At 44.0% G+C, this 26,899-nt stretch overlaps 2 protein-coding genes and 1 long non-coding RNA gene across 3 annotated transcripts; all 3 read left to right on the top strand.

Moving 5' to 3' along the window:
* The first annotated feature begins 2,590 nt into the window (after positions 1–2,590).
* Positions 2,591–21,898, top strand: LOC121650002 (actin-related protein 3-like). Its single transcript, XM_042001203.1, has 12 exons — positions 2,591–2,790; positions 6,497–6,552; positions 6,747–6,871; positions 8,624–8,734; positions 8,994–9,089; positions 9,176–9,283; positions 9,898–10,041; positions 14,968–15,141; positions 15,392–15,484; positions 15,558–15,683; positions 16,565–16,648; positions 21,188–21,898. Exons 1-12 carry the CDS (start codon positions 2,747–2,749, stop codon positions 21,281–21,283), a joined length of 1,257 nt encoding a protein of 418 aa, XP_041857137.1. The 5' UTR covers positions 2,591–2,746; the 3' UTR covers positions 21,284–21,898.
* LOC121650004 lies at positions 16,655–21,181 on the top strand. Its single transcript, XR_006012195.1, has 5 exons — positions 16,655–18,675; positions 18,731–18,823; positions 19,031–19,338; positions 20,215–20,302; positions 20,578–21,181. It is a non-coding gene; the product is annotated as an uncharacterized LOC121650004 (long non-coding RNA).
* A 2,444-nt stretch (positions 21,899–24,342) lies between the features above and the next one.
* Positions 24,343–26,575, top strand: LOC121650001 (putative nuclease HARBI1). The gene is made up of 5 exons (XM_042001202.1): positions 24,343–24,634; positions 25,065–25,891; positions 25,976–26,181; positions 26,273–26,431; positions 26,556–26,575. Coding segments are annotated over exons 1-5 (1,311 nt in total). The 5' UTR covers positions 24,343–24,517; the 3' UTR covers positions 26,558–26,575.
* Positions 26,576–26,899: the final 324 nt, after the last annotated feature.

The following is a 26,899-nucleotide window of genomic DNA, read 5'->3' as shown; positions in this document are numbered from 1 at the left end:
AAATAACATGAAGAAGAAAAGAAATAACAATAATCTGTGCCGTTTTGTTTTATTTGTTCCATTTATTTACTTTTTTTTTTCTCTCTTTCATCAATATATATATATATATATATATATATATATACCTTGAACTCTTGTTTTTTCATCCTTTGTGTTGTTGCTGCTCAGCCCTGTTCTTTTTCTGTGTACTTGTGATTTACTGTACTTATGTCATGCTGTATTTTGATGTGTTTACTTGGTTTATCTAAAAACTCACCTGACCTACTGGTGGGACCGGCACCGACAGGACAAGAAAACAAGTTAAATCTTTAAAAAACAAACTTTTAATGACATAAAACAACAGGGCAAGGTAATAAAGTAAATAAACCAGTTTCAGTTTGCATAATGAAATAATAAAAATAAACTTTAGGGGTGGAAAAATGACAAACTGATCAGAATGTCGACAGAACGTAAATGCATTTTCGTGACTTATGAGCCTGATACTGCTTAGACTTCCCTCTGAAAATGAATCAAAGCATTAGCGATGAACGCAGTCTGATCTGGAGTTTGGAACTATTGATCGTCTCCAGTAACCCGGAAGTGCGCTGCCATTTTTTGTACGCGGGAGTCGAGAGTGTCGCGTATATCGACGGCTCTGGTTTCCCCTAGAATGCCTCTAGAGAGAGAGTGGCGCCATCTCCATTCACTGCAATGGTTCAGTTTTTTCACAGCAATGGCGGCGTATGGAGCCCCTCAAAAGTTCCCGGACAATGGAGCAGATTGTCGGAGCTACACTTCTTCAAGGTAAGATGTTTTAAAAGTCATATTTCCATATCAGTTGTGCATCAAAATCAACTTGACAGGAGTAATTAAATATGTTGACGGATTGTCACCGTCTAGATTAATATATTTAGAGATTATAAACCGATAAAAGTTTATGCTAGCACACTGATAGCAACAGATGCCACAGGCTGATGAATGTAAATTCTGTTTGTCAATATAAATTGATCCAACGCCGTTGATAGCGAGGTTAATGTGTTGGGAGAGCGATTCTAGTTACATTTTTATTTAATTTTAATGTATTTATAAGGCTGTGGAATTATGGACAAAGATATGAAGATGATTCTGTATGTGGGTCATAATGTGTGACCACCGCATTTCACACTTTCATGACTATAGGCCAGGCCAATAATTACACCGTTCATTTTACATAATAACTAGAAAGTGAGCTATTTTGTGGAATAGTGCAGCCCATACAATTATACAATATTAGGGCTGTCATTTGATATTGCAGGGTGAAAAGTTCAGTCATATATATTCACTATATATTATACTATTATATATTAATTATGTTGTATTATCAGTTCTGGGGTTGCCTGACGTTAACTGGGATACTGTTCTTCTTCACCTTCCTGGTTTGGCCACTTATAAGTGTTGTTTCCTGTCTTTTTTTTCTACATTCTGCAACCTCAACCATATAAATCTCCCTGTGATGTGTTTAATTTAAAAATAAACTTCCCAATGATATGGTCTTTGAAAATGTGTAAATGCATTGTTTTAATATGATTACTTCACATATTTTTTTGTTTTCACAGTCCCTGATGGTGGTCAAATGTATCCTGCTGACTTTGGCCATCCATATTTTCCTTCTGTCCCTGTCTTTGGGGAAGCCATACATACGCACGCCTTTCTCTGAGCGATTGGAGCATCCCCATGCAGCACAGCATACCATGGTGAAGACTGTATTCAAGGATAGCAGAGAAAAGAAATGGCTAGACATGCTGATCTAGTCGAGTTTTATGCTATTGTAAAGGAATTCTTTTAGGTATTAAATGCATTTGGAAAACAAAGGGTGTTTGTCTGATTTATTATGTTTATGTAGGGAGTAAGTCTTGGGATAGTTAACAAATAGTGATAGAAAGCCATGTATTTTCCATGAATTGAAATCAAAATTTTATTTATTTGCCATGGATTTTCTGTAAGAACACATTATATTGTGAGTCCAGACTTGTGTAGTTATCAGTCTGCCTCAGTCAAAATAAGTCTTAAGACTTAAAAGCAATTCACACAAGTAGATACTAATAAGTAAGAATAGATAACCCATTTATTTGAAATGAATTGGGATCTAAATTTTATTTATTGGATATAGTTTTCCTGTAAGAACAGTTATCATTATGCTGTGAGCCTAGATTTATTGTGTAGTCACTTGATAAATCATTGTCGTCACCTGTTGGTATGCCTCAGTCAAGTCTGAAAGATAAAGTTAAAAAAACAGAAAATATTACGATTTACATGCTGTTGATGTCATACAGGTTTAGTAAACCTTTGATGATTCATATCAATGAACACAACTATAAAAATATTGCAAAGCAAAGCCTTCATTGATCATTATTTACCGATTATCGTAGTTTTCTTATTATTTTGTATTGGCCGCCAAGCACTTCCTGGAACTTTTGGAGGCTACATGGACCACGTGATCGGCAAGCGTTTTGAGCTTCCGGTGGCGCCACTCTCTCTCTAGAGGCACTCTAGTTTCCCCGTAGTGTTTTCCCGATGATTGACAGCTCCACTGGCCCGCCTCTTTAGCTTTACCCGGCCTCCGCCATCTTGCTTCTCCCTGCCTTCCAGAAGCAGAAGGCGGAAGTGGAAACGGTACAGTGCGGGCTCAGGGTTCCGCCTGTGGAGAGTTTTCATTATCCTCCAGCCGACACAGCTGGCTATCCACCAACACGTACCGCCTCAATAACCCCAGAGATTCTGGACAGAGATGGCTGGACGGTTACCGGCGTGTGTTGTCGACTGCGGCACAGGGTAAGTTCTCAATCCGCTGTGTGGAGCGGGGCTCCGGTGTCATTGGTAGGTAGGTAGGTAGGTAGATGGGTAGGTAGGTAGGTAGGTAGGTAGATAGGTAGTTCGGTAGGTAGATGGGTAGGTCACTGTCTTTGTCAGCAGCTGTAACAACTGGTATGTTTTGCTGACAGCTAACCAGGAAGCTAACATGCTAACAGACAGTTAAGTGAGAAGTATTACTGTCAGTTAAAACCCTACAACCCAGTCAGTTAATATTAGCTTCTTACAGGTGCACACCACCTATGTTTGCTGTTCGTTATTTTTCTTTTATATACTTTCATCATCAGTCGAGGTACGTTATCATCTTGGAGGAAATTTATTGCTATTTTCAAGTTGTTGAAGCGAGGAAGCGATCATTTCCTGTTGGTTATTTTATTCGGAGTTGTGAGTTGCTACCACTACAGTTTACCATAATTTGACAGATTTACATCACTAATCCGTACTTCTATAAAGGAACCGAGACTTACGGAAGTAACACCTAAACGTTTTTGCGAACTGATGTAGATCTGAGCATGCGCACTAGGACTTCCTATACACCAAATACTTCCTCATTCACTGTTTTTAGTCCATATATGGTTGTAACTCTGCGTCCGAGCATGATTATTAACTGACTTGTGCAATTTACCATCTTTTTAGGCCTTTGATTCTTTTTTTATGACAAACTATCCTGGATTATGACCTCAGGTTGTCTTTTAAGTTGCTTTGGAGCCCAGAAACAGGAGTTTAGAGCTAGATTTTCTTTCATCTATTCCTGCTTGCATGGATTCATACCTCCTCTCCTACAGTGGAACTACATAGTTCTCTGTAAAATAACTAAAGCACAGCTGTCTCTGTAATTGTATGCACACAATGGTTCCTAGTGTGTCTACTCTTGAGGTAAATGTGTTTCTACCAGTACAGTAGCAATATTCAGTGTGGTAATTTAGTTCTGGATGCTGAAAATAGTTAGAATTGCTTGCATGTAGGGACTTGAACTCATCACTCCTCACTTTGCCTTCTCCTCAGCCACTCGGGGTTGTTAGATGTATAGAAACAATGCTTGGAAACAAGTGTACGGTTCAGATTGAGAGAGATTTGGTTTCTTGATGCATTTATTTTTAATTAATTTTTTATTGGAAGCTTTGACATGCTGCAGAGCCGCTATGTGCCAGTTATTGACAGATTTTGGGGGGCTTTGAAGAGTTCAACAGATGTCTCTGAGTCATGCTCATGATGTCCAAACCATGACGGCTGTACTTCCTTTTGTGCACCAACCCTCTACAAGTGGCCTGCTGCTATTATTAGATGACAGCCACATCAGGGTGCTGGTAATGTTCTTGTCTTTGTGCAGAACTAGCATTGCATGGCCAGCTCATGGATCTCAGGATTTGTTGCAGCAGAAAGGTTGGGCGGAGTAATTTGTCTTCAGACCTTAAAAGCTGCATAATGTGTGACAGCTATTATTAATAAACCTCAGGCAGTGTGAAGCAGACATTTGTTAACCAATCTGTTTTTGCATCAGTTTCCACAGAAAACAAGCATATTTATGTAAAAAGTCTATACTTTTCCAGAGAAGCTCCAGCTGTCCGTGATGTCCACTGTTTGATGTGAAGCGAATTTTAAACTTGTCTAGGCAGGTTTAGGAAGGCATGCCGAGGCTTTTCTGTGGTATGAGCATATTCAGATGACAGCCTTTGTCTCCAAATACCAGCTCATGTTTTTGTTGAACTAACAAGTGATTTCTTTTTGTTAATGGCAGTAAAATCTGCCAGATTTGCTCCAAAGTGACCAGGACCACACCAGGCTGGTCCACAGTTGGTCATGTAGTTTTGGAAGATTCTGGAAGAGTTGCAACCTTGTTGTCCTGGCAACGAAGACCTGCAGGAGCACGTTGGAAAACGTGAATGAGGAATCTGATGATTCCAGTTTGAACTCTGGTCTGTGGTGTTCTGTTGGGTTTGAACAAACATGGCGGCCTCTTCAGTCGCGAGGTGGAGATCATCTGCTGACTGACGGGTCAGCGGGACATCAGGATGAGCTGGACATGATCAGAAAAGTCATCATCCGCTATGTCTGAGTTGGTATTGAGTTGTTTATCTGTGGCATCAACCCAGACTGGGTTTTAAGTGGCTTTGTTTTTCTACCCGTCTTTAAAAAAAGAAAGATTAATTCAAATTAACTAGCAGCTATTGTTAAGTCTGAAAAGGAGCAGAATGAAATAATTATTTATTCCTGGCCCCTTCCTGATCATTGCTTGCTTTTCCTTGTAGTTGTTGTCATTCAACTTTCCAGATCAATAAAATAAACAAATAAATAAATTGAATCTTTATTTGCTCATATTCTATGGAGGAGTAAAAGTGACACAATGACTTAATTAAATATATAATATTAAAATGATAATTAAAAAAAAATGTGTTATTAAATGTATCATTAATTCATTACAATACAAATGAATGAAAGTAAAAACATATATAATTAAATAATTTTATTTGTTTTATTTGTCCTTCAAATGGTAAATGGTATTTATACAGCGCTTTAATGTACCTGGGATGATACCCAAAGCGCTTTACATTATACATCACATTCACCCATTCACACACACATTCACACACTGATGGCGGAAGCTGCCATGCAAGGCGCTCGACCACGGCCCATCAGGAGCAATTGGGGGTTCGGTGTCTTGCCCAAGGACACCTCGACATGAACCCGACTTGGCCGAGGATCGAACCGGCAACCCTCGGGTCACAAGACGAGCGCTCTATCTTGCTGAGCCACGCCGCCGCCTTCAAACTCAGTGGGCGGATCCTGACACCTGGTTATTCAAGCAAATGCTCTCCAGGTCGTAGATCAGTGCAGAGCCAGTGAACACGTCCTGATACACTGTGTGGTTTTATTCCTTTACGTTGGTTTAGATACTCTTTTAACCAAACCCATAGAACAAACTTTTATTAACCACAGCAAAATAGCAGGCAGCGTGCGGAGAAGGAGCTGCTGAGAGAAGCTGCAGGTTTGATTGTGGAAGCTCTAAACAAAACTTATTCTTGGTGCTCCAGAGCTGCAGCCGGTATGTCAAACGTCCCGGATCCGGTGTGTTCTGCCTGTTGTATCCTGGTTCCAGAGAAGCGGTGGAGTACTTCTTCTAAACTTACAGTCACTCTATGATCAATATTTTGGTCAAAAAGTAACGAAATGAGTCCAACAACTTCAATAAATTCTGGGCTTTTCCTGCTACATGCTCTGGGTCAGCAGGTCCTGCTTCCACATCATCTGCTAGTTCTAAGATGTTTCTCACCGTCTCCCTGAAAAGCAGTGGATCATACTGGACTAGCATTAGCCCCGCCCACTGAGTTTGATGGACTAGGCTTACAGATAAAATCAATTCATGATGCTCTGCAACAAAGGACCATGAAATAATTTAATAGTAAAACAATTATTTATGTTTTTACATACATTAATTGGTATTTTAATGAATTAATGACACATTTATGTAATTATTTAATGATATATTTAATTAATTCACTGTCACTTTTACTCCATAATATTCCTAAGAATAAATAATATAGGAAAAGCAGATACTCTGTGTAGTTGGTACAGTATCTCACAGAAGTGAGAACACCCGTGCAGTTTTGCAGATATTTCATTATATTTCCTCCACTTTCTCCTAACAACAGCGTCTTTTCTCTTCCAGTTACACCAAACTGGGCTATGCTGGGAACACAGAGCCACAGTTCATCGTTCCATCATGTGGGTATTTGACTTTCCATACATCCGTCTATGCAGGCTAACAAGAGAAGAAACGTGATGCTGACAAGCATTTATTTAAAAAGCTGCAACTTCTTCAGATATGACTCAACTTCTTTAATCTTTACTGATTAAATGACTTTGTAAGAAAGTTTACCCTCTTATTTATTACCCTTTAAAATTATCCCTCATGTCAGGTATCGCCATCAAAGAGTCGGCCAAGGTGGGAGACCAGGCCCAGCGGAGGATGATGAAGGGGGTGGATGACTTGGATTTCTACATTGGAGATGAAGCAGTAGATAAACCCACATATTCCACTAAGGTACACGACCCTGATGGTTTGGATCGGTCACAGACGCGTCAAACTTCTAAACATTGACTGTACATGTAATGTTTAAAGGCATTTTGAGCAAGAAGCAGCGTGAGAGGGGACTTTTTCTTTTTTCCCTCCGTCCAGGGTAGCAGTGTAATGTGTATAATATTATCTAATTTTAACAGATGTTCTGTGACATTGCTGAAGACTTTTAATTCTGGTTACGTTGCCTTCTCTCCCGACGCTGCGGTCTAGCTTTCACTGCCGACGCTGCGGCCTAGCTTCCCCTGCCGACGCTGCGGCTTAGCTTCCCCTGCCGACGCTGCGGCCAAGCTTCCCCTGCCGACGCTGCGGCCTAGCTTCCCCTGCCGACGCTGCGGTCTAGCTTCCCCTGCCGACGCTGCGGCCTAGCTTCCCCTGCCGACGCTGCGGCCTAGCTTACTCTGCCGACGCTGCGGCCTAGCTTACTCTGCCGACGCTGCGGTCTAGCTTCCTCTGCCGACGCTGCGGCCTAGCTTCCCCTGCCGAAGCTGCGGCCTAGCTTCCCCTGCCGACGCTACGGCTTAGCTTCCCCTGCCGACGCTGCGGCTTAGCTTCCCCTGCCGACGCTGCGGCCTAGCTTACTCTGCCGTCGCTGCGGCCTAGCTTCCCCTGCCGACGCTGCGGCCTAGCTTCCCTTGCCGACGCTGCGGCCTAGCTTCCTCTGCCGACGCTGCGGCCTAGCTTCCCCTGCCGACGCTGCGGCCTAGCTTACTCTACTGTCGCTGCGGCCTAGCTTCCCCTGCCGACGCTGCGGCCTAGCTTCCCTTGCCGACGCTGTGGCCTAGCTTCCCCTGCCGACGCTGCGGCCTAGCTTCCCCTGCCGACGCTGCGGCTTAGCTTCCCCTGCCGACGCTGCGGCCTAGCTTCCCCTGCCGACGCTGCGGCTTAGCTTCCCCTGCCGACGCTGCGGCCTAGCTTCCCCTGCCGACGCTGCGGCCTAGCTTACTCTGCCGACCCTGCGGCCTAGCTTCCTCTGCCGACGCTGCGGCCTAGCTTACCCTGCCGACGCTGCGGCCTGGCTTCCTCTGCCGACGCTGCGGCCTAGCTTCCCCTGCCGACGCTGCGGCCTAGCTTACTCTGCCGTCGCTGCGGCCTAGCTTCCCCTGCCGACGCTGCGGCCTAGCTTCCCCTGCCGACGCTGCGGCCTAGCTTACCCTGCCGACGCTGCGGCCTGGCTTCCTCTGCCGACGCTGCGGCCTAGCTTCCCCTGCCGACGCTGCAGCTTAGCTTCCCCTGCCGACGCTGCGGCCTAGCTTACTCTGCCGTCGCTGCGGCCTAGCTTCCCCTGCCGACGCTGCGGCCTAGCTTCCCCTGCCGACGCTGCGGCCTAGCTTACTTTACTGACAGTGCAGACCAGTTTCTTTGCTTCAGATTAGTTAACAGGAAAGTGATTTAATTTGGAGTTTTTGTGGCTTTTCAAAGGTTTGCTTCAGGTTTGCTTTGATAGAGAATAAATAGAACCTGACCATTGATGGTTTCATTCCAGCTTATTGACCTAAAACTGAACCAAGCATGCCAGACATTCATAAATATCAGCTTCAGGGTATACCTGAGACTATGTGCAAGCATCCCTGTTCCCTGCCATTGGTAAACAGAAACTGTGGCTCAGATTCACTTCCTTCTCCTATCTCTTTTAGTTTTATATAGTTTTCTGTATTTTTCCATCATCCTGACGTCTTATGGGTGTTACTCTAATGAAGTGAACTTTTGTGGCCACAGTGGCCAATCCGCCATGGCATTGTGGAAGACTGGGATCTAATGGAGCGCTTCATGGAGCAAATCATCTTTAAGTACCTCAGGGCGGAGCCGGAGGACCACTACTTCCTCCTGGTAAGGGTTTTAAGACACACGGTTGGTTCTGACATCATATTTAGCCACAAGCTTGCATGTTTGGCTCCTGCTGTTGTACTGTCCTTCCTGTTGAAATTGTTGTATTCTGCATGCCCATGTCTGGACACACATTGTAAATGATGGGATTGGTTCCTTTTACTGTCTGGACAAATGTTAGATATGAGTGCCATATTTTACAGGTACTTTGATGTTATGTATGTGATGTGAGTTTATTACAGAGCATCTGTCCTGTTTGCAGACGGAGCCGCCACTGAACACACCTGAGAACCGAGAGTACACCGCTGAGATTATGTTTGAGTCCTTCAATGTACCAGGGCTGTACATCGCTGTGCAGGTCAGAATCATACCTTCACATGTGAAAGTCCTTCCTAAGAGTCTGATGAAAAAGTGCAGTATGGACTGATGTGATGTGCGTGGCAGGCGGTGCTCGCTCTGGCGGCCTCCTGGACATCCAGACAGGTGGGAGAGAGGACACTTACCGGCACCGTCATTGACAGTGGAGACGGCGTTACCCACGTGATTCCTGTGGTGAGTCAAACATGTCAACACGCCTCTGGGATCAAACGCTGCAGGCTTTCTGCTCTTTGTGCCACTGTGTTCTTCTGTTATTTATTTTCAGTGCAGCAGGTCATTTCTGGAAGTTTTGTGAGCATCTGTTTAATCTTTCAGTTTATTTAGGAGAGACATGTTCAGTTGGCTTTGATCTGTTCAGAGCTGCAGTTTAAAAGGATCGTGTTCAGTGTGATTATTAAACAGCTAATAAACTCAGATGGCAGCATAAAATGGATGTAATTGAGTTATATTTTGGTTTTATACAGGACCTTCTCTTGTTTCTCCTTCTGAGTAACCAGATTAAGTTGGGAAGAGGCAGGCCTGAGTCTTGCAGATGTTGGAGGGAGTTACTCTGTTTTAGAAAATGTATTTTCAGAGGTTGGTTGACTGAATCAGCATCTGTAACCACTGCTGATAATGCACAAAAAACAGCCAGCCTCAGATTAACCAGAAATCTTGCATTCTAACTGGAAACTGCTGTTTTATTTTTCACTGCTGCCTAGTATTTTTGACCATGTTTCTGTTGAACATGTTAAATGACAACCCCTGTTCGTCTGTCTCGTTGTCTCTGACTCTTCTATCACTCTTAGGCTGAAGGTTATGTAATTGGCAGCTGTATAAAGCACATTCCCATCGCAGGACGTGACATCACTTATTTCACCCAGCAGCTGCTCAGGGAGAGGGAGGTGGGCATCCCACCGGAGCAGTCGCTGGAGACGGCCAAGGCGGTGAAGGTAGCGACACTTCTGCTTCTACTGGATTTTCATTCATTAATATTCCATGTTTACCTCACAGCGAGCTGTGATTGGTCGAGGATGAGCTGTGTTAAGTGATTTTATATCTGTCAGCGTTGATTTAGGCCTGGGTTTAAAAAATCGATTTATCAATTTTAATTGATTTAAATCCATATTGAATCCAATATGGATTCATGAAATGAAATGAAATGAAATGAATGAAAAATACTTTATTAATCCCAAAGGGAAATTCAAATTCATAATCCTGGAGATAGATTTTTTTGTTTTATACGTCCTCATTTCCAGTAACGTGACCCTACTCCTACATGTCTTTCCGAGGCTCAACAGGATATTAGCATATATACACACACCTGGTTTCTTGTGTCGCCTCTGTCCAGTCAGCTTCTCTCATCTCTCATCAGATGTTTTCATTCACCAGTGTGGATTACATTCACCTGTAAAGAAGTCAGCAGCCTTTTACTGCTCACATGAGCAGCTAACAGCAACAGGAAGTGATGTCACTATGTACATACGTACGTCATTTAAGGGCTGGACGGGGGTGTGGTGGTTAGCACCACCACCTCACAGAAGTAAGGTCGCAGACTTGGCTGGGGGGAGGAGGAAACCAGTATAAACTGGAAACCAGTGTAAAGATTTGATAACTGGTGTGTTCAGATCTCTTAGTCCTGGTTAAAACTCCAGCAGCAGCATTTTGGATGAGCTGCAGATGTTTAATGCTCTTTTTAGGAAGTCCTGTTAAAGACCATTACAGTAATCCAGCCTACTGGAGATGGATCATGGAGGAGTTTCTCTTGGTCTTTCTGGGAGATTAAACTTTTAATTCTGTTGATGTTTCTGAGCTGGTAAAAAGCTTCTTAGTGAAGCTTTGATGTGGCTGCTGAAAGTCAGGTCTGAGTCTATCAACACTCCCAGGTTACAAACTTGGTCGGTGGTTTTAAGAGCCAGAGTCTCCAGGTGTTTGCCAATGCTGACCCTCTTCTCTTTGCTACCAAACAGAATAATCTTAGTTTTGTCTTAGTTTAATTGTAGAAAATTCTCCTTCATCCAGGTGTTTATTTGCTCCAGACATTGACCCAATAAGTCTATTGGACTGCAGTCGTCTGGTGGCAAAGACACATAAAGTTGTGTATCATCAGCATAACTTTGATAATTAATGCTATAGTTCTGTAATATTTGACCCAAAGGGAGCAGATACAAGTTGAACAGAAGAGGTCGAAGGACTGACCCCTGGGGGACTTCACAAGTCATGGCCACTCGCTCAGATTCATAGCTGCCGATCGGAACTAAATAACTCCGGCCTTCTAAACAGGACCTGAACCAGTTAAGGACCGCTCCAGAAAGTCCAACCCAGTTTTCCAGCCTGTGCAACAGGATTCTGTGATCTACAGTATCGAACGCAGCACTGAGATCCAACAGAACCAGGACTGATACTTGACTAAAAACCAGGACTAGTACTAGACCAGAACCAGGACTGATACTAGACGAGAACCAGGACTGATACTTGACCAGAACCAATCTTTTACCACTGTGACCAGAGCTGGTTCAGGGCTGTGATGAGACTGAAATTTATCCAGATTTCCACTTTTATTTAAAAAGTTATGAAGCTGGTGAAACTTTCTCAGTAATCTGGATATAAAAGAGGTCAGAGATGGTCTATAGTTCATTATAGAGGCGTCTATGGGAGGGACTTAATGGCAGCCATCTTTAGAGCCTGATGGTTTTAATGTTTTGGCTAAAAAAGTTGGTTTTATTTCTGTGGAGAGGAGCTCTGGGCTGAACTGGAAGTTTTCCATCGTAGCAAACAGAGTGAATTGTTGACGTTCTTGTGGATCTTTCCAGATAAAAGCAGCTCTCTGGCCTTCACAGCTCAGTTATGCAGTGTGTGCAGAATTATTAGACAAATGAGTATTTTGATCACATCATCCTCTTTATGCATGTTGTTCTACTCCAACCGGTACAGGCTTGAAAGCCTACTACCAATTAAGCATATCAGGTGATGTGCATCTCTGTAATGAGAAGGGGTGTGGTCTAATGACATCAACACCCTATATCAGGTGTGTATAATTATTAGGCAACTTCCATTCCTTTGGCAAAATGGGTCAGAAGAGAGATTTGACAGACTCTGAAAAGTCAAAAATAGTGAGATGTCTTGCAGAGGGATGCAGCACTCTTAAAATTGCCAAGCTTTTGAGGTGTGATCATCGAACAATCAAGCGTTTCATTCAAAATAGTCAAAAGGGTCGCAAGAAGCGTGTTGAAAAAACAAGGCGCAAAATAACTACCCATGAACTGAGGAAAATCAAGCGTGAAGCTGCCAAGATGCCATTGGCCACCAGTTTTGCCATATTTCAGAGCTGCAACATCACTGGAGTGCCAAGAAGCACAAGGTGTGCAATACTCAGGGACATGGCCAAGGTAAGGAAGGCTGAAAAAACGACCACCACTGAACAAGACACACAAGATAAAACGTCAAGACTGGGCCAAGAAATATCATAAGACTGATTTTTCTAAGGTTTTATGGACTGATGAAATGAGAGTGAGTCTTGATGGGCCAGATGGATGGGCCCGTGGCTGGATCAGTACAGGGCAGAGAGCTCCACTCCGACTCAGACGCCAGCAAGGTGGAGGTGGTTTACTGGTATGGGCTGGTATCATCAAAGATCAGCTTGTGGGACCTTTTCGGGTTGAGGATGGAGTCAAGCTCAACTCTCAGTCCTACTGCCAGTTTCTGGAAGACACCTTCTTCAAGCAGTGGTACAGGAAGAAGTCAGCATCGTTCAAGAAAAACATGATTTTCATGCAGGACAATGCTCCATCACACGCATCCAAGTACTCCACTGCGTGGCTGGCCAGAAAAGGTCTAAAAGAAGAAAAAATAATGACATGGCCTCCTTGTTCACCTGATCTTAACCCCATAGAGAACCTGTGGTCCCTCATCAAATGTGAGACCTACAGGGAGGGAAAACAGTACACCTCTCTGAACAGGGTCTGGGAGGCTGTGGTTGCTGCTGCACGCAATGTTGATCATGAACAGATCAAGACACTGACAGAATCTATGGATGGCAGGCTTTTGAGTGTCCTCGCAAAGAAAGGTGGTTATATTGGTCACTGATTTGTTTTTGTTTTGTTTTTGAATGCCAGAAATGTATATTTGTAAATTTTGAGTTGTTATATTGGTTTCCCTGGTGAAAATAAATAAGTGAAATGGGTATATATTTGGTTTTTGTTAAGTTGCCTAATAATTATGCACAGTAATAGTCACCTGCACACACAGATATCCTCCTAAGATACTAAAACTAAAATAGCCCCACTCCAACTTCCAAAAATATTCAGCTTTGATATTTATGAGTCTTTTGTGTTCATTGCGAACATAGTTGTTGTTCTATAATAAAATTAATCCTCAAAAATACAATTTGCCTAATAATTCTGCACACCCTGTAGCTACACAGGCTTTGTTTCTACAGCTCAGAGTCAGTCTGAAGTTCGTTTTCCACCACTTCCGCTCAGTTTTCCTGCTTTCTCTCTTTAGGGTGGTGACCACAGTGGTGGTTCTCCATGCTGGTTTTTGTTTGCTCAAGGTGCTCCTGGTTCTTATCGGGGCCACAGCTTCCATTACATTCAAGATGAAGCAGGAGTCCATCAGCTGACTCTGCTCTGGTTGTTAACACAGCTCTGCCTTCCACACACTGAGCTCTTCTTTCATTCATGTTCCTCTTCCTAACCGAGGAGCAGCTGGTTGGACGTTCTGAGTAATCAGGAAATCACACTAAATACAGAAATGCTCAGACAAGGCTGAGTCAGCGACCACAGCAGAGGAAATATCACCACCTTTAGACAGAACCAGGTCCAGAAAGTGGCCTGGAATGTGGGTCGGCTCTTTTCCATGTTGCCATGGAAACGTCCAGTATGGACTTCCTTTACATTCCTATCTGTCATTACTATTTCAATAGAAATTGGTGGTGTTACACAGTTAGCTGTAAATGAATCAATATTAAATCGAATGAATTCAGGAAATCAGTGACATACCGAACCCTACTTCATACTGAAACAAAGGTTTACCAAAGGAAGAGCTCCTGAGGACAGCCAGGTGGACACATAGTGAAAGTAAAGTTAGACATCGTTTGAATTTCAGGCTGAATTTATGAACACACTGGGAGCCAATCAGCTGGTTAATAGCTCAACTCTAAACTCTACACTGAGAGAGGTGAGTCACGCAGAAGAAAACTGTTGGTTCACTGTGAGACGCAGCATTCATAAGCCACTAAGGGGTCTGGCTTGGGATGTGATAGTTTAGATCCAAACCTTGATCTCTGCTGCATTTCCTCAGCTAACCGTAGCCTTACTGGGTTTTTGACATATGCCTCACAGTGATGGATGCATCACCTACAGCTGTGCCCCAATTCAGGCTCTACACAGGCGTGCACAGACTACGTAGGCTATGGAGTGGCCTACATAGTCTTTTTACTCCAAAACCATTTACCATTCGTGAAATGGGACAGCCTACCTAGCCCCATCAGACTGACCTGGATGCAGATAGCTCTCAGGATGGAGAGATATTCTGTAGAGGGTGATGAACACTCACTCTTTGCTGCATTCAGCTGGAACAAGCCAGGAATTCCTGTTTGTTCCTGCTTACAGTCAGACATCTTTACTGTCCCTGTCTTCTACAAACTTTACTCTCATCAGGTCTGAATGGGTTAACGATGATAAAACAAAGAAGATTTGATCTTTTTTAGCAGCTGGATGGATTGATGGGCCCAGAATTATTGTATTTTTTTAATCAGAATTTGCTTTTTTACAGCCAGTGTCATGAAGAAAGAACTCTTCATTTTATCTGCAGTTGCTTCCATTATTGCTTCTCCTTTGGTCAGTCATGCCTTTTCTCTGATTTACATCAACTCTCAGGAACGCTTCAGCTACGTGTGCCCTGATCTGGTCAAAGAGTTCAACAAGTACGACACAGATGGCTCCAAGTGGATCAAACAGTACACAGGCATCAATGCCATCAGCAAAAAGGAGTTCACCATCGACGTGGGCTACGAGCGCTTCCTGGGACCTGAGATCTTCTTCCACCCAGAGGTCAGTCTGGGATGTGCAGATCTCCGCAGGGACATCCACAGGGACCTCTGGTCTTCTGGGAGAACCTTCATATTATACAGTTTGTAATAAAGCCATGGTTGAAGAGTTGTACAGTTGTGGGTTTGTTGGATGTAGCACCTCTTTAGAAGCTGAAACCAGATAAAGAATAAAAGCAATAAGACAGGGTCAGAGCTGCTGTAACTCATGTCACCTTCCAGCTTGACACATCTTTGCTTCCTCGCCATGGTAGTTTGCCAACCCTGACTTCACCCAGCCCATCTCTGAGGTGGTAGACGAGGTCATCCAGAACTGCCCTATCGACGTCAGACGTCCTCTCTACAAAGTAAGCTGACTCATCACCCGTCCATCACTGTTTATCAGCGCTCTCTAATCCTCCAAACCTTTTTCTTCCCCAGAACGTTGTTCTGTCCGGAGGCTCCACCATGTTCAGGGACTTTGGGCGCCGCCTGCAGAGAGACCTGAAAAGGACCGTGGATGCCCGGCTTAAGACGAGCGAGGAGCTGAGTGGAGGCAAACTCAAAGTAAGAACAGGTTTTATCTGTAGCGCAGATCAAGAAGTGGTCAACAACACATTGTGTGACCTCTGCCTAAATAATAATGTTGATGCAGGGGTCTGCAAATGAAATGATAGGAGCTCATTTCATCTGAGCAGGCACAAAAGGATACAGTCTAAAGGTTTCAGGTAGAAGGCAGACAGAAAACAGAAAACAGATTTCCAGTTCAGCGTCCAGTTCAGTGTTTAGTTTATCGACCAGGTCAGCATTTAGTTTATCGTCCAGTTCAGCGTTTAGTTTATCGTCCAGTTCAGCATTTAGTTTATCGTCCAGTTCAGCGTTTAGTTTATCGTCCAGTTCAGCATTTAGTTTATCGTCCAGTTCAGCGTTTAGTTTATCGTCCAGTTCAGCGTTTAGTTTATCGACCAGGTCAGTGTTTAGTTTATCGTCCAGTTCAGCGTTTAGTTTATGGTCCAGTTCAGCGTCCAGTTCAGTGTCCAGTTCAGTGTTTAGTTTATCGACCAGGTCAACATCCAGTTCAGCGTGTTTCTGGATGCAGCCGTGGACTTGTGTTGAGTGAAGATGGTTTTCCTTCGTACCCCTGAGCCCATCTGGCTGTATTTATGACCTGCCAAGGGACTAAAGACAGAAACTAGCTTTGCTATAATCCTGCATATATACATTTTATGTTTATTAATGCATCGTCCTTTTTAAAAAACAAGATAAAGCTGAAATATGTTCGTTGATGGTTGAGTAAGTATTTTCTCTATTACGACAGCTGTGAAATAAGAATAACCATAAAATGTTTTATTCTAGTTCTTTCTTCCTCTCACCATTGCATTAGTAAATCTCTTCCTCCGCCAGGATGATTTTACTAGTCCCAGTATCTTCTCTGTTTTCCTCTGCAGCCCAAACCAATCGACGTCCAGGTGGTCACTCATCACATGCAGAGATATGCTGTGTGGTTTGGTGGATCCATGTTGGCATCAACTGTAAGTATATGTAATCCCACACCAAACCCAGCTTTTATCTAGCGTAACATGATTAATATGTTTGGTTAGGTTTTTAAATGTTTATAATGTTTCACAATTTAAAAAAAACGCCGTTCAGGGTGAAATTTAGAGAAAATATAAACGGTTGAATCTCCACTGATGTTAAATCATGACTGTAGGACATTTAGGTCCAATCATGTGATGCTGATTCCTTCATCTCCATCTACTGAGACCATATCTAGCAGTAGCGGTGGGTACACCGCAGCATAACATATCTAACTAGTCCTGGTCTGATCATGTCATGTCAGAGATGGGGACTTGAGTCTGGGACTTTCCAGTGACTTGAGACTTGCAATTTGAGACTCCGTGAACAAAGATATTTCTTTGTTATCTTCTCTGTCTCCTGTTGTTTCTCCATTGCTGTAACTTTTGGGTATTAAAACTTAATAAAAGCAGCAGCAAATTGGATCCACCACATCCACCTTCATCCACTTTAAAACACACCTGGAGAGTTTAGTCACTGTGATATAAAGCAAATAGCACCGATGTTAGCAACGAGCTTAGAGCGATAGCAGCATATTAACTATGTTACCTCATCAGATTGGCTCCACTGGGTGAGTAGACCAACAGTTTCCATTCACTTAACTCTTTCATTTATTAAGTTACAGTCTTAAATTCACTTATCTCATGATTGAGGAATATAAGAAACATTTATTGGGTCTGCAAGTACTGGATCTAAATTTTTTAAAATGCTGAATTTTTTCATTTATTTTAAAAAGTTTAAATGAATTGTTTCTGTCCTCATCTCGCAGAGTTATTTAAAGCCCTTTAAAAAAATATGAAGATTTTTCTGATCATTAGCTGTGGACTAGTTGAGTCGTTGTCCTGCAGATGTTACATGATTACCTGCTGCTATGCACCTGAGTCAGATTATTAGTGGGTCATTAGAGACTTGTGCAGAACTAAACAAGCTGTCATGTGGATCAGGTGTGTTGCAGCATTAAAACATCTAAACTCTGCAGGACAGGTGGTGATGCTGCACTGAAGTGCATGTTGGTCCTCTCTACGTTCAGGAAAAAAATGCAATGAACTGGAGTGTTTGTATTTTAAATCTCGCAGTGGGTCCAGATAGATTATGGTATACATTACAATTCTTGGATAAATTATGTTAATAACATCTTAACTAATCTGAATAAGTTTCCATGTTCATCTATAAAACTTGTTCATAGGAGAGGGACAGAGCTTTGGTCAGTTTAAGCTACAAGCAGGGGCCTCATTTCTACAGCTGGCGTACATACAGAAACCGGTGTATGCCAGTTCTAGTCAGCTTCTGGGATTTCTAAAAACCAGACTTGGTGGGAGAATGTCCCTCCCCTTCATGGCTACTGTGACCCTGGCGTAAGTCTGGAGAAATGGGAAACGGCGACACCAGCGGTCCAGAATAAAAGTTAAATGGTAAATGGTCTTTACTTATATAGCGCTTGACATATATTTTTAGATTATACTTCACATTCACCCATTCACACACACATTCACACACTGATGGTGGAAGCTACCATGCAGGGTCTGATGATGTCTTATCAGGTGTCGTCCTGGTCTGACGATGTCGTATCAGGTGTCGTCCTGGTCTGATGATGTCGTATCAAGTGTCGTCCTGGTCTGATAATGTCGTATCAGGTGTCGTCCTGGTCTGATGATGTCGTATCAGGTGTCGTCCTGGTCTGATGGTGTCGTATCAGGTGTCGTCCTGGTGATGATGTCGTATCAGGTGTCGCCCTGGTCTGATGATGTCGTATCAGGTGTCGCCCTGGTCTGATGATGACCTATCAGGTGTCGCCCTGGTCTGATGATGTCGTATCCGGTGTCGCCCTGGTCTGATGATGTAAGTTGTCGTCTCGGTCTGATGATGCCAGGTGTCGTCCTGGTCTGATGATGTCAGGTGTTGTCCTGGTCTGATGATGTCAGGTGTCGTGCTGGTCTGATGATGTCGTATCAGGTGTCGCCCTGGTCTGATGATGTCGTATCAGGTGTCGTCCTGGTCTGATGATGTCAGGTGTCGTCCTGGTGATGATGTCGTATCAGGTGTCGCCCTGGTCTGATGATGTTGTATCAGGTATCGTCCTGGTCTGATGATGTCGTATCAGGTGTCGCCCTGGTCTGATGATGTCGTACCAGGTATCGCCCTGGTCTGATGATGTCGTATCAGGTGTCGTCCTGGTCTGATGATGTCAGGTGTCGCCCTGGTCTGATGATGTCAGGTGTCGCCCTGGTCTGATGATGTCGTATCAGGTGTCGCCCTGGTCTGATGATGTCATATCAGGTGTCGCCCTGGTCTGATGATGTCGTATCAGGTGTCGCCCTGGTCTGATGATGTCGTATCAGGTGTCGCCCTGGTCTGATGTTGTAAGTTGTCGTCTTGGTCTGATGATGCCAGGTGTCGTCCTGGTCTGATGATGTCAGGTGTTGTCCTGGTCTGATGATGTCAGGTGTCGTGCTGGTCTGATGATGTCGTATCAGGTGTCGTGCTGGTCTGATGTCGTATCAGGTGTCGTCCTGGTCTGGTGATGCCAGGTGTCGCCCTGGTCTGATGATGTCGTATCAGGTGTCGCCCTGGTCTGATGATGTCGTATCAGGTGTCGTCCTGGTCTGATAATGTCAGGTGTCGCCCTGGTCTGATGTTGTCGTATCAGGTGTCGTCCTGGTCTGATGATGTCAGGTGTCACCCTGGTCTGATGATGTCGTACCAGGTATCGCCCTGGTCTGATGATGTCGTATCAGGTGTCGTCCTGGTCTGATGATGTCAGGTGTCGTCTTGGTCTGATGATGTCGTATCAGGTTTCGTGCTGGTCTGATGTTGTCGTATCAGGTGTCGTCCTGGTCTGGTGATGCCAGGTGTTTCCCTGGTCTGATGATGTCGTATCAGGTGTCGCCCTGGTCTGATGATGTCCTATCAGGTGTCGCCCTGGTCTGATGATGTCGTATCCGGTGTCGCCCTGGTCTGATGATGTAAGTTGTCGTCTCGGTCTGATGATGCCAGGTGTCGTCCTGGTCTGATGATGTCAGGTGTCGTGCTGGTCTGATGATGTCGTATCAGGTGTCGCCCTGGTCTGATGATGTCGTATCAGGTGTCGTGCTGGTCTGATGTTGTCGTATCAGGTGTCGTCCTGGTCTGGTGATGCCAGGTGTTTCCCTGGTCTAATGTTGTCGTATCAGATGTCGCCCTGGTCTGATGATGTCAGGTGTTGTCCTGGTCTGATGATGTCAGGTGTCGTCCTGGTCTGATGATGTCAGGTGTTGTCCTGGTCTGATGATGTCAGGTGTCGTGCTGGTCTGATGATGTCGTATCAGGGGTCGTCCTGGTCTGGTGATGCCAGGTGTCACCCTGGTCTGATGATGTCGTATCAGGGGTCGTCCTGGTCTGGTGATGCCAGGTGTCACCCTGGTCTGATGATGTCGTATCAGGTGTCGCCCTGGTCTGATGATGTAAGTTGTCGTCTTGGTCTGATGATGCCAGGTGTCGTCCTGGTCTGATGATGTCAGGTGTTGTCCTGGTCTGATGATGTCAGGTGTCGTGCTGGTCTGATGATGTCGTATCAGGTGTCGCCCTGGTCTGATGATGTCGTATCAGGTGTCGCCCTGGTCTGATGATGCCAGGTGTTGTCCTGGTCTGATGATGCCAGGTGTCGTCCTGGTCTGATGATGTCAGGTGTTGTCCTGGTCTGATGATGTCAGGTGTCGTCCTGGTCTGGTGATGCCAGGTGTCGCCCTGGTCTGATGATGTCGTATCAGGTGTCGCCCTGGTCTGATGATGTCAGGTGTTGTCCTGGTCTGATGATGTCAGGTGTCGTGCTGGTCTGATGATGTCGTATCAGGTGTCGTGCTGGTCTGATGATGTCGTATCAGGTGTCGTCCTGGTCTGGTGATGCCAGGTGTCGCCCTGGTCTGATGATGTCGTATCAGGTGTCGCCCTGGTCTGATGATGTCGTATCAGGTGTCGTCCTGGTCTGATGATGTCAGGTGTCGCCCTGGTCTGATGTTGTCGTATCAGGTGTCGTCCTGGTCCGGTGATGCCAGGTGTTTCCCTGGTCTGATGATGTCGTATCAGGTGTCGCCCTGGTCTGATGATGTCGTATCAGGTGTCGCCCTGGTCTGATGATGTAAGTTGTCGTCTTGGTCTGATGATGCCAGGTGATCTTCCTGGTCTGATGTCAGGTGTCGTCTTGGTCTGATGATGCCAGGTGTCGCCCTGGTCTGATGATGTCATGTGTCAGGTGTTGTCCTGAAACATGTCTGACCAGCCCTGTAGTCTTAGACGCCGCGCTGATACAGTGGATCCATTTTTCTGTTTACATGATGAAGAAACAAACAGAAACATTCCTAGTTTATATATTCTGTTTCTTTAGAAGCACAGATGTTATTGTTTAAAGTCACTGAAATAAGAAAATGAAAATAAAAACCTCCAGTCTTAGTTTACACCTCTGACCTTCAACATAGTCAATGTTTTCTTGCCGCCCCTGAACTTCTTCTTTATCCCCCCAGCCCGAGTTCTACCAGGTTTGCCACACCAAAAAGGACTATGAGGAGATCGGACCGAGCATCTGTCGCCACAACCCGGTGTTCGGGGTGATGTCTTAACTTCAGGCCTACCAGGTCTCGGTAGACATCATGGCAGGGTCGAGGAGGACAAGGACGGAATATTCAGTTTGCTTTTTTCTTTTAAAAATGAGGGAAAACAGTTTGTAAGTCTCAACAATTTTAAATTTCTGGATGTCATGTGACATGTGGGTAGTGATGATAATAATGATGGCAGCCATTTTTTTGATAGAAAATGTTTCAGGACATTTTTCTTTCAATTTCAGCCTTTTCAGTTTCAAGCACACGCGTGTGCATCAGAGCTTGTTTATATTTAATAATAAAGGTGTATTTGGAAATCCAGCGTCCAGATTATTTTAACCTGTAGTTCAGCTTTGATATGTAGGATTTATTAGCAGATTTTATTCCCCACACGTCAGCGCTGTCGGACTTTAAGTTCTTCTTACACGATTTAGCATGTCTTCATCCTCCAGATGCCGTTAATAAAAAGAACCCGAGGTTAAAGAAAGGAAGTCAGAGACGGGCAGAACAGTGTTGTTTGAATATAATAGATTTTTTTTTCCTTTTTTTATTATTGATGCCAAATTACAAGAATGAAATTTGTGTATTTAATGCCTTGCAACATTCCAATAAAGGCTCCAATTTGTTTCTACTGTAGTTCCAATAGTTTTGTTTTTGCTTAAATAACATGGTCACCCAGTGTTTAACTGCTGTTACTGTAAAGGTTTGAGTAAATCATGATGAATATCCAGTCACAGAAATTAAAGTTGAGAAATCTTTATTAATTTAGTTACTGGTTAGTGCAGTGTTGTTTTTGGCAGCATCTCCATTTTAGTCACGTTTTAGTTGTTTCTAAGTTTGATAGTTTTAGTCAAATAAAAAAAGTTTTTAACAAATGAATTTAGGTCAATAATACGTATTAAAAAGTGGAATCTAGGTTGACAGGTTATAACAAGTAATTGATAAAACAAGTTAACCTTAATGCTTTTACATAATAACCAGATCCTTTACCAGACTGAAAGCTTTAGCCGAGACTTTCCCATCAACAGGGATGAAATGCTGCCGTGTTACTTAACTGCTGTTGGACAGAAACTTTTATTTCTATATTTCACCTTTTTCATGAACTGATGCCCGACTTCATCATACAAACATGTCACACAAGAAAACATCAGGTCTATAAGTTCAACATAGAGCAACACATTGTGTTTGGTTATTTTCATCAATAATAACTAAATTAAAAGGAATGTTTTTAGACTTAGAAAGTTTCTAACCAACAGCAAATACTGGAATCAGTTACTCCTAAAAAGCAAAGAGAACAACATCCTGACTTTGGTAACTGTGGCTTTATTTCTGAGACTTTTCTGAAGTGTAAAACCCCACCCTGAACACACACATGTCCAAAATATGAGCAAAGGATGAGGAACACATGCTCAGCGTGACCTGGTCTGCCAGAGAAATGATGGATTATAGTTAAAATATGTCCATATATCGTTTCGTCGCTTCATCCACGCTGCCGCCATGATGCATCTGTGTGTTATGGAATGTGTCTAACTGCTGTGTGTGTGGTTCAGCCAGCTCAGTGTGTGTGTGTGTGTGAGCGTGAGTGGACGTGCACGCGGAGAGAAACTTGCATCGGGAGTGAAGAGAGTGGAGAAGTGGTGTAAAAGTGTGAACGAGGTCTTGTAATAAAGCCGCTGCCTTCCTTCCTTGTTTCACCCCGTTAACACGTGTAGAGGAGGGAGTTCACCCCGAAGAGAAAGCTGCTTCAGCCCTGGAGAACAAGGATCTCCATGTCTTCCAACCACCGTCAGAAGAGGAAAACGGGAAAGGTTAACTATGAATGAATAAGCTGCTTGTCTGTGTGACGCTGTACATCAGGTGGTGGGCGTGGCCAAGGTGCAGCAGCATCGCTGATTGACAGATTGCTCCCACAAAGCAGAAATGTCGTGTTTTTATAGTCGGACAATCAGCCCTAGAACATTTTCATCTCATCTTTAGTAGTTATAGTTATCGTCATGAAAAAAAGGTTCGTCAACCAAATAAATTTGTCAGCGTTGACGAAAACAACGCTGGGTTGGTGTCCATCACCTGACTGACGTAAATGAACAGGTTTACCAGTAGCGTCCTCTAGTGGTTCCTACAATACAACCATTTTTAGGAAACCTCTACGAAAATGTAGGGAAATAGTAGGCTATGTAAAACATTTTTGGTGGGCCAGCCACAAGGGTTAAAATAGGATTCTTCTAACAAAGCAGACACAGTGAAGTTATGGGGGCTTAGTTCTCAGTAAAATCCTTATATCTGTTCACTCTGAGAGGTCCTCATGTTTTTACTATAAATACTCACTTCCTTAATATGCCTGAAACATCATGATCTGCAGTAAATAATGAGGAACTAAAGCTGAAACAAGTCCAACAAGGGATCTCTGTGCTTTAGCAAAGTGCTCAGTGACGGCAGGTGTTTGTGTTTTTGCTGATTGTATTTTAGTAGAGGATTGTTTTTTTAATCTTATCAGATTCACTACCCACTCTTCTTTACAGCTTTGCTTTAATTCATTGAGGTTTTCATCCAAAGTTTGATTAAAGTCCTCCACAGCATTTAGATCAGATCCAGGTCTGGACTTTTATGGAAAGCCGTTTTATTCAAAATTAAATAAATAGAAAAATAACTAAATTATTATATATATAAATATATATATATATATATATATATATATATATATATATATATATATATGCATTAATTTATTTAATTGGGATCATGAGGACACTTTTATTTTGGAGTAATTTTTGGGAGCAACATATAGTGCAGCACCACATTGTGCTGCGCCTATTTCGTGCTTCTGTTTTATTTCGGATCCTTATATTCAAATTAAGGGGTGGGGCTTCTAGACGTGGGCTAAATGTAGAGTAGAGTGCCTCTAGAGAGAGAGTGGCGCCATCTCCGTTCACTGCAATGGTTCAGTTTTTTCACAGCAATGGCGGCGTATGGAGCCCCTCAAAAGTTCCCGGAAGTTAGCAAAAGCTAAGCGACGGTGTGTCCCAATTCAGGGTCTGCACACTTCGAAGTGCGCAGACTACGTAGGCTAGAGTGTCCTCCGTAGTCTGCACACTTCGAAGGCCGCTTAACTTTCGTGAAATGGGACAGCCTACCTAGCCAACGAAAATTTCCCATAGTGCTCCAGTGCCCTGTTGCCTAGCAACTGCAGATGTTACCGCTTGTGATCAAATTTTTCCCGCTAATCTTTCTTCGTTCAGAAAAAACAACCCCAAAAACATGGAACCTGAAATTTTACTTTTCTTTTTATTCGTTTATCTTTATTTTGAGAGCGAGAACATGTCGAGGAGGCGAACCAGACGAGCTCTCCTCGGGCTGAGAGCGCACCCTGTCCAGGTACGTTAACTTCAATGGAAAATAATACTGTTGAAACCCGTGTAATTAAATTCATTTGTAATGTAAAGTAAAAGGCCACATCTATTACTCTTGCCGTCCCAGCTTCTCTGCCATTGTTGACAAATGTAACTGACCTTCATTTATTATTAAAACATATTTTCCTTTAAAGAAATGACCATAACATCGTGCAATAAAAATAGATGTTGCCCTCCTACTGCATTTTTATATTGTTGTATCTGCTTTTTTCTGAAGCACTTTAGTCAGCAGGTGCTGTTTGCATTGAGCTATTCAAATAAATTTGAATTTTATGTGCATATATATATATATATATATATATATATGTATATATTTGGAAAAATATATATGTATACATACAGTATGTGTGTCTGCATATATTGTGCTGACTTTTCCCTCTTTTTCCCTACACCAGCACAGGCTACTGTACTGTGACATCAACTTATCAGTGCCTGTGCTGGACAGGTATTTTGGAGGTGAGGACACCCGGCAGGATTTCCGCCTCAGCAGGGAGGCCCTGGCAGTGCTTCTAGGTCTCCTACAGCAGGAAAGGAGGCATGGATGGGGTGCCACAATTGAGACCCTTGTTTTTTTGTTTTGGTTGGCCTCTGGGGCATCATACAGGGTGGTCTCCAGAGTTTTTGGAATGCCCCGTTCCACTGTCCACCGCATCATCCGCAGAGTCACTGAGGAGGTGGTGGCCATTCGCCATCCTGTCATCCGCCTCCCAACAGCTGGAGCAGATCTGGAAGCTGTGTCTCGTGGGTTTGCAGGACTGGCAAGACACCAAGCTTTTTCCAAAGCTGCAGGTGCTATCGACGGCTGCCATGTCAGGATAAAGCCACCAAGCGGCCCTGATGGTCACTGTTACAAAAATAGGAAATTATTTCCATCAATAATCCTGCAGACTGTCTGTGACCATCAGGGCCGTTTCATTGACACATACGTGGGCTGGCCGGGGTCAGTTCATGACTCCCGGGTGCTCCGACACAGCCCACTGTACAAGAGGTCACTGTACCCTCCTCCAGGGCACTTCATTCTGGCTGATGGTGGGTACCCTTGCCTTCAACATCCACTCCCCCTCATCACTCCCTACAAACGACCGCTGCGAGGTGTGGGAGCCCAGCACTTCAATCACTATCACTCCCGGGCACGCTCAGTAATAGAGCTTGCTTTTGGGATGATGAAGAGCAGGTTTCGTGCCTGCAAGCGCTGGAAGTGCACCACACCTTTGCACCATACGTGAGTAATTATAACACTGAATGATTTATTTTTACACTTACTAAATTATAAAGTGATTTATAATTTATCTTTACTCTTTACAAGGTCATTACATCATGTGCCATCCTCCACAACATCTGCCTCGGGGTTGGGGACATCGTGGACCCAGAGGAAGAGCCTGCGGAGGATGAGCCAGAGGATGAGGGGGAGATGGAGTTGGAGGCAACCAGTGGTGCAACCTGGCGGGACCGACTGTCAGCCGAGGTGTCTGCCCTGGAGGAAGTGCCCCCTGATTACCAGTATTTATAGAGGTAAGTTAAAGAACAGGTAAATACTGTAGCTTGAGTTGCAAAGAATTAATGGTGATTCCTGCTACTTATTTCCATCTCTTTATGACAATAGTGACACGGCAGCCGTCGACTTTGCCAGCCCTGCAAACCCAATCAGTGGATGATGCGGTGGACATGGAAAGCTCTCTGGAGACCACCCTCAAGTCAGGATCTCGATTGTGGCATCCCAGCCAACCTAACCAGCACTGCCAGGACCTCCCTGCTTGTTATTGTAAATAGTTTTTTAGTTAGCGCCAGCATTTCCTTTTTGAAATTTTTCTTTGTACATATTCTTATTAAAATAAAACATTTCAAAACATTTTTTTCATCATTTATTTATTTGCAAATTTCTCCAGGAGGGAGAACAGCCTGTCCATCCTCTCCCTGCTCTCAGCTCCTCCCCCCCCTCCTCTGCCTCCCTCTGCAGTCTCATGTCCTCTCTTATGAGGTCCACGAGCTGGTCAGCAGCTTTCCTCTTCCTTCTGCCTCTCCCTGCCACTGGATCCTCCCTGACTTCCTCCACCGACTGGCTACCCACTGCTGAACTTGGCCCTGGTCTGTCCTCCTCAATTGAGGTGATCAGGACAGGTGGGTTGCTGGAGGGCCTCTGTCCCAACACCTCGTCCATGAGGACAAACCAGGGCCGAGTTGCAGCAGTAGGTTTCCCTGCCACACCCTCTCCAGTCCCTGGGTACTTGCA

This window comes from Melanotaenia boesemani, chromosome 12 (assembly GCF_017639745.1).
Source record: "Melanotaenia boesemani isolate fMelBoe1 chromosome 12, fMelBoe1.pri, whole genome shotgun sequence".
Classification (NCBI taxonomy): Eukaryota; Metazoa; Chordata; class Actinopteri; order Atheriniformes; family Melanotaeniidae; genus Melanotaenia; species Melanotaenia boesemani.
This window is presented reverse-complemented; position numbering and strand designations above follow the sequence as displayed.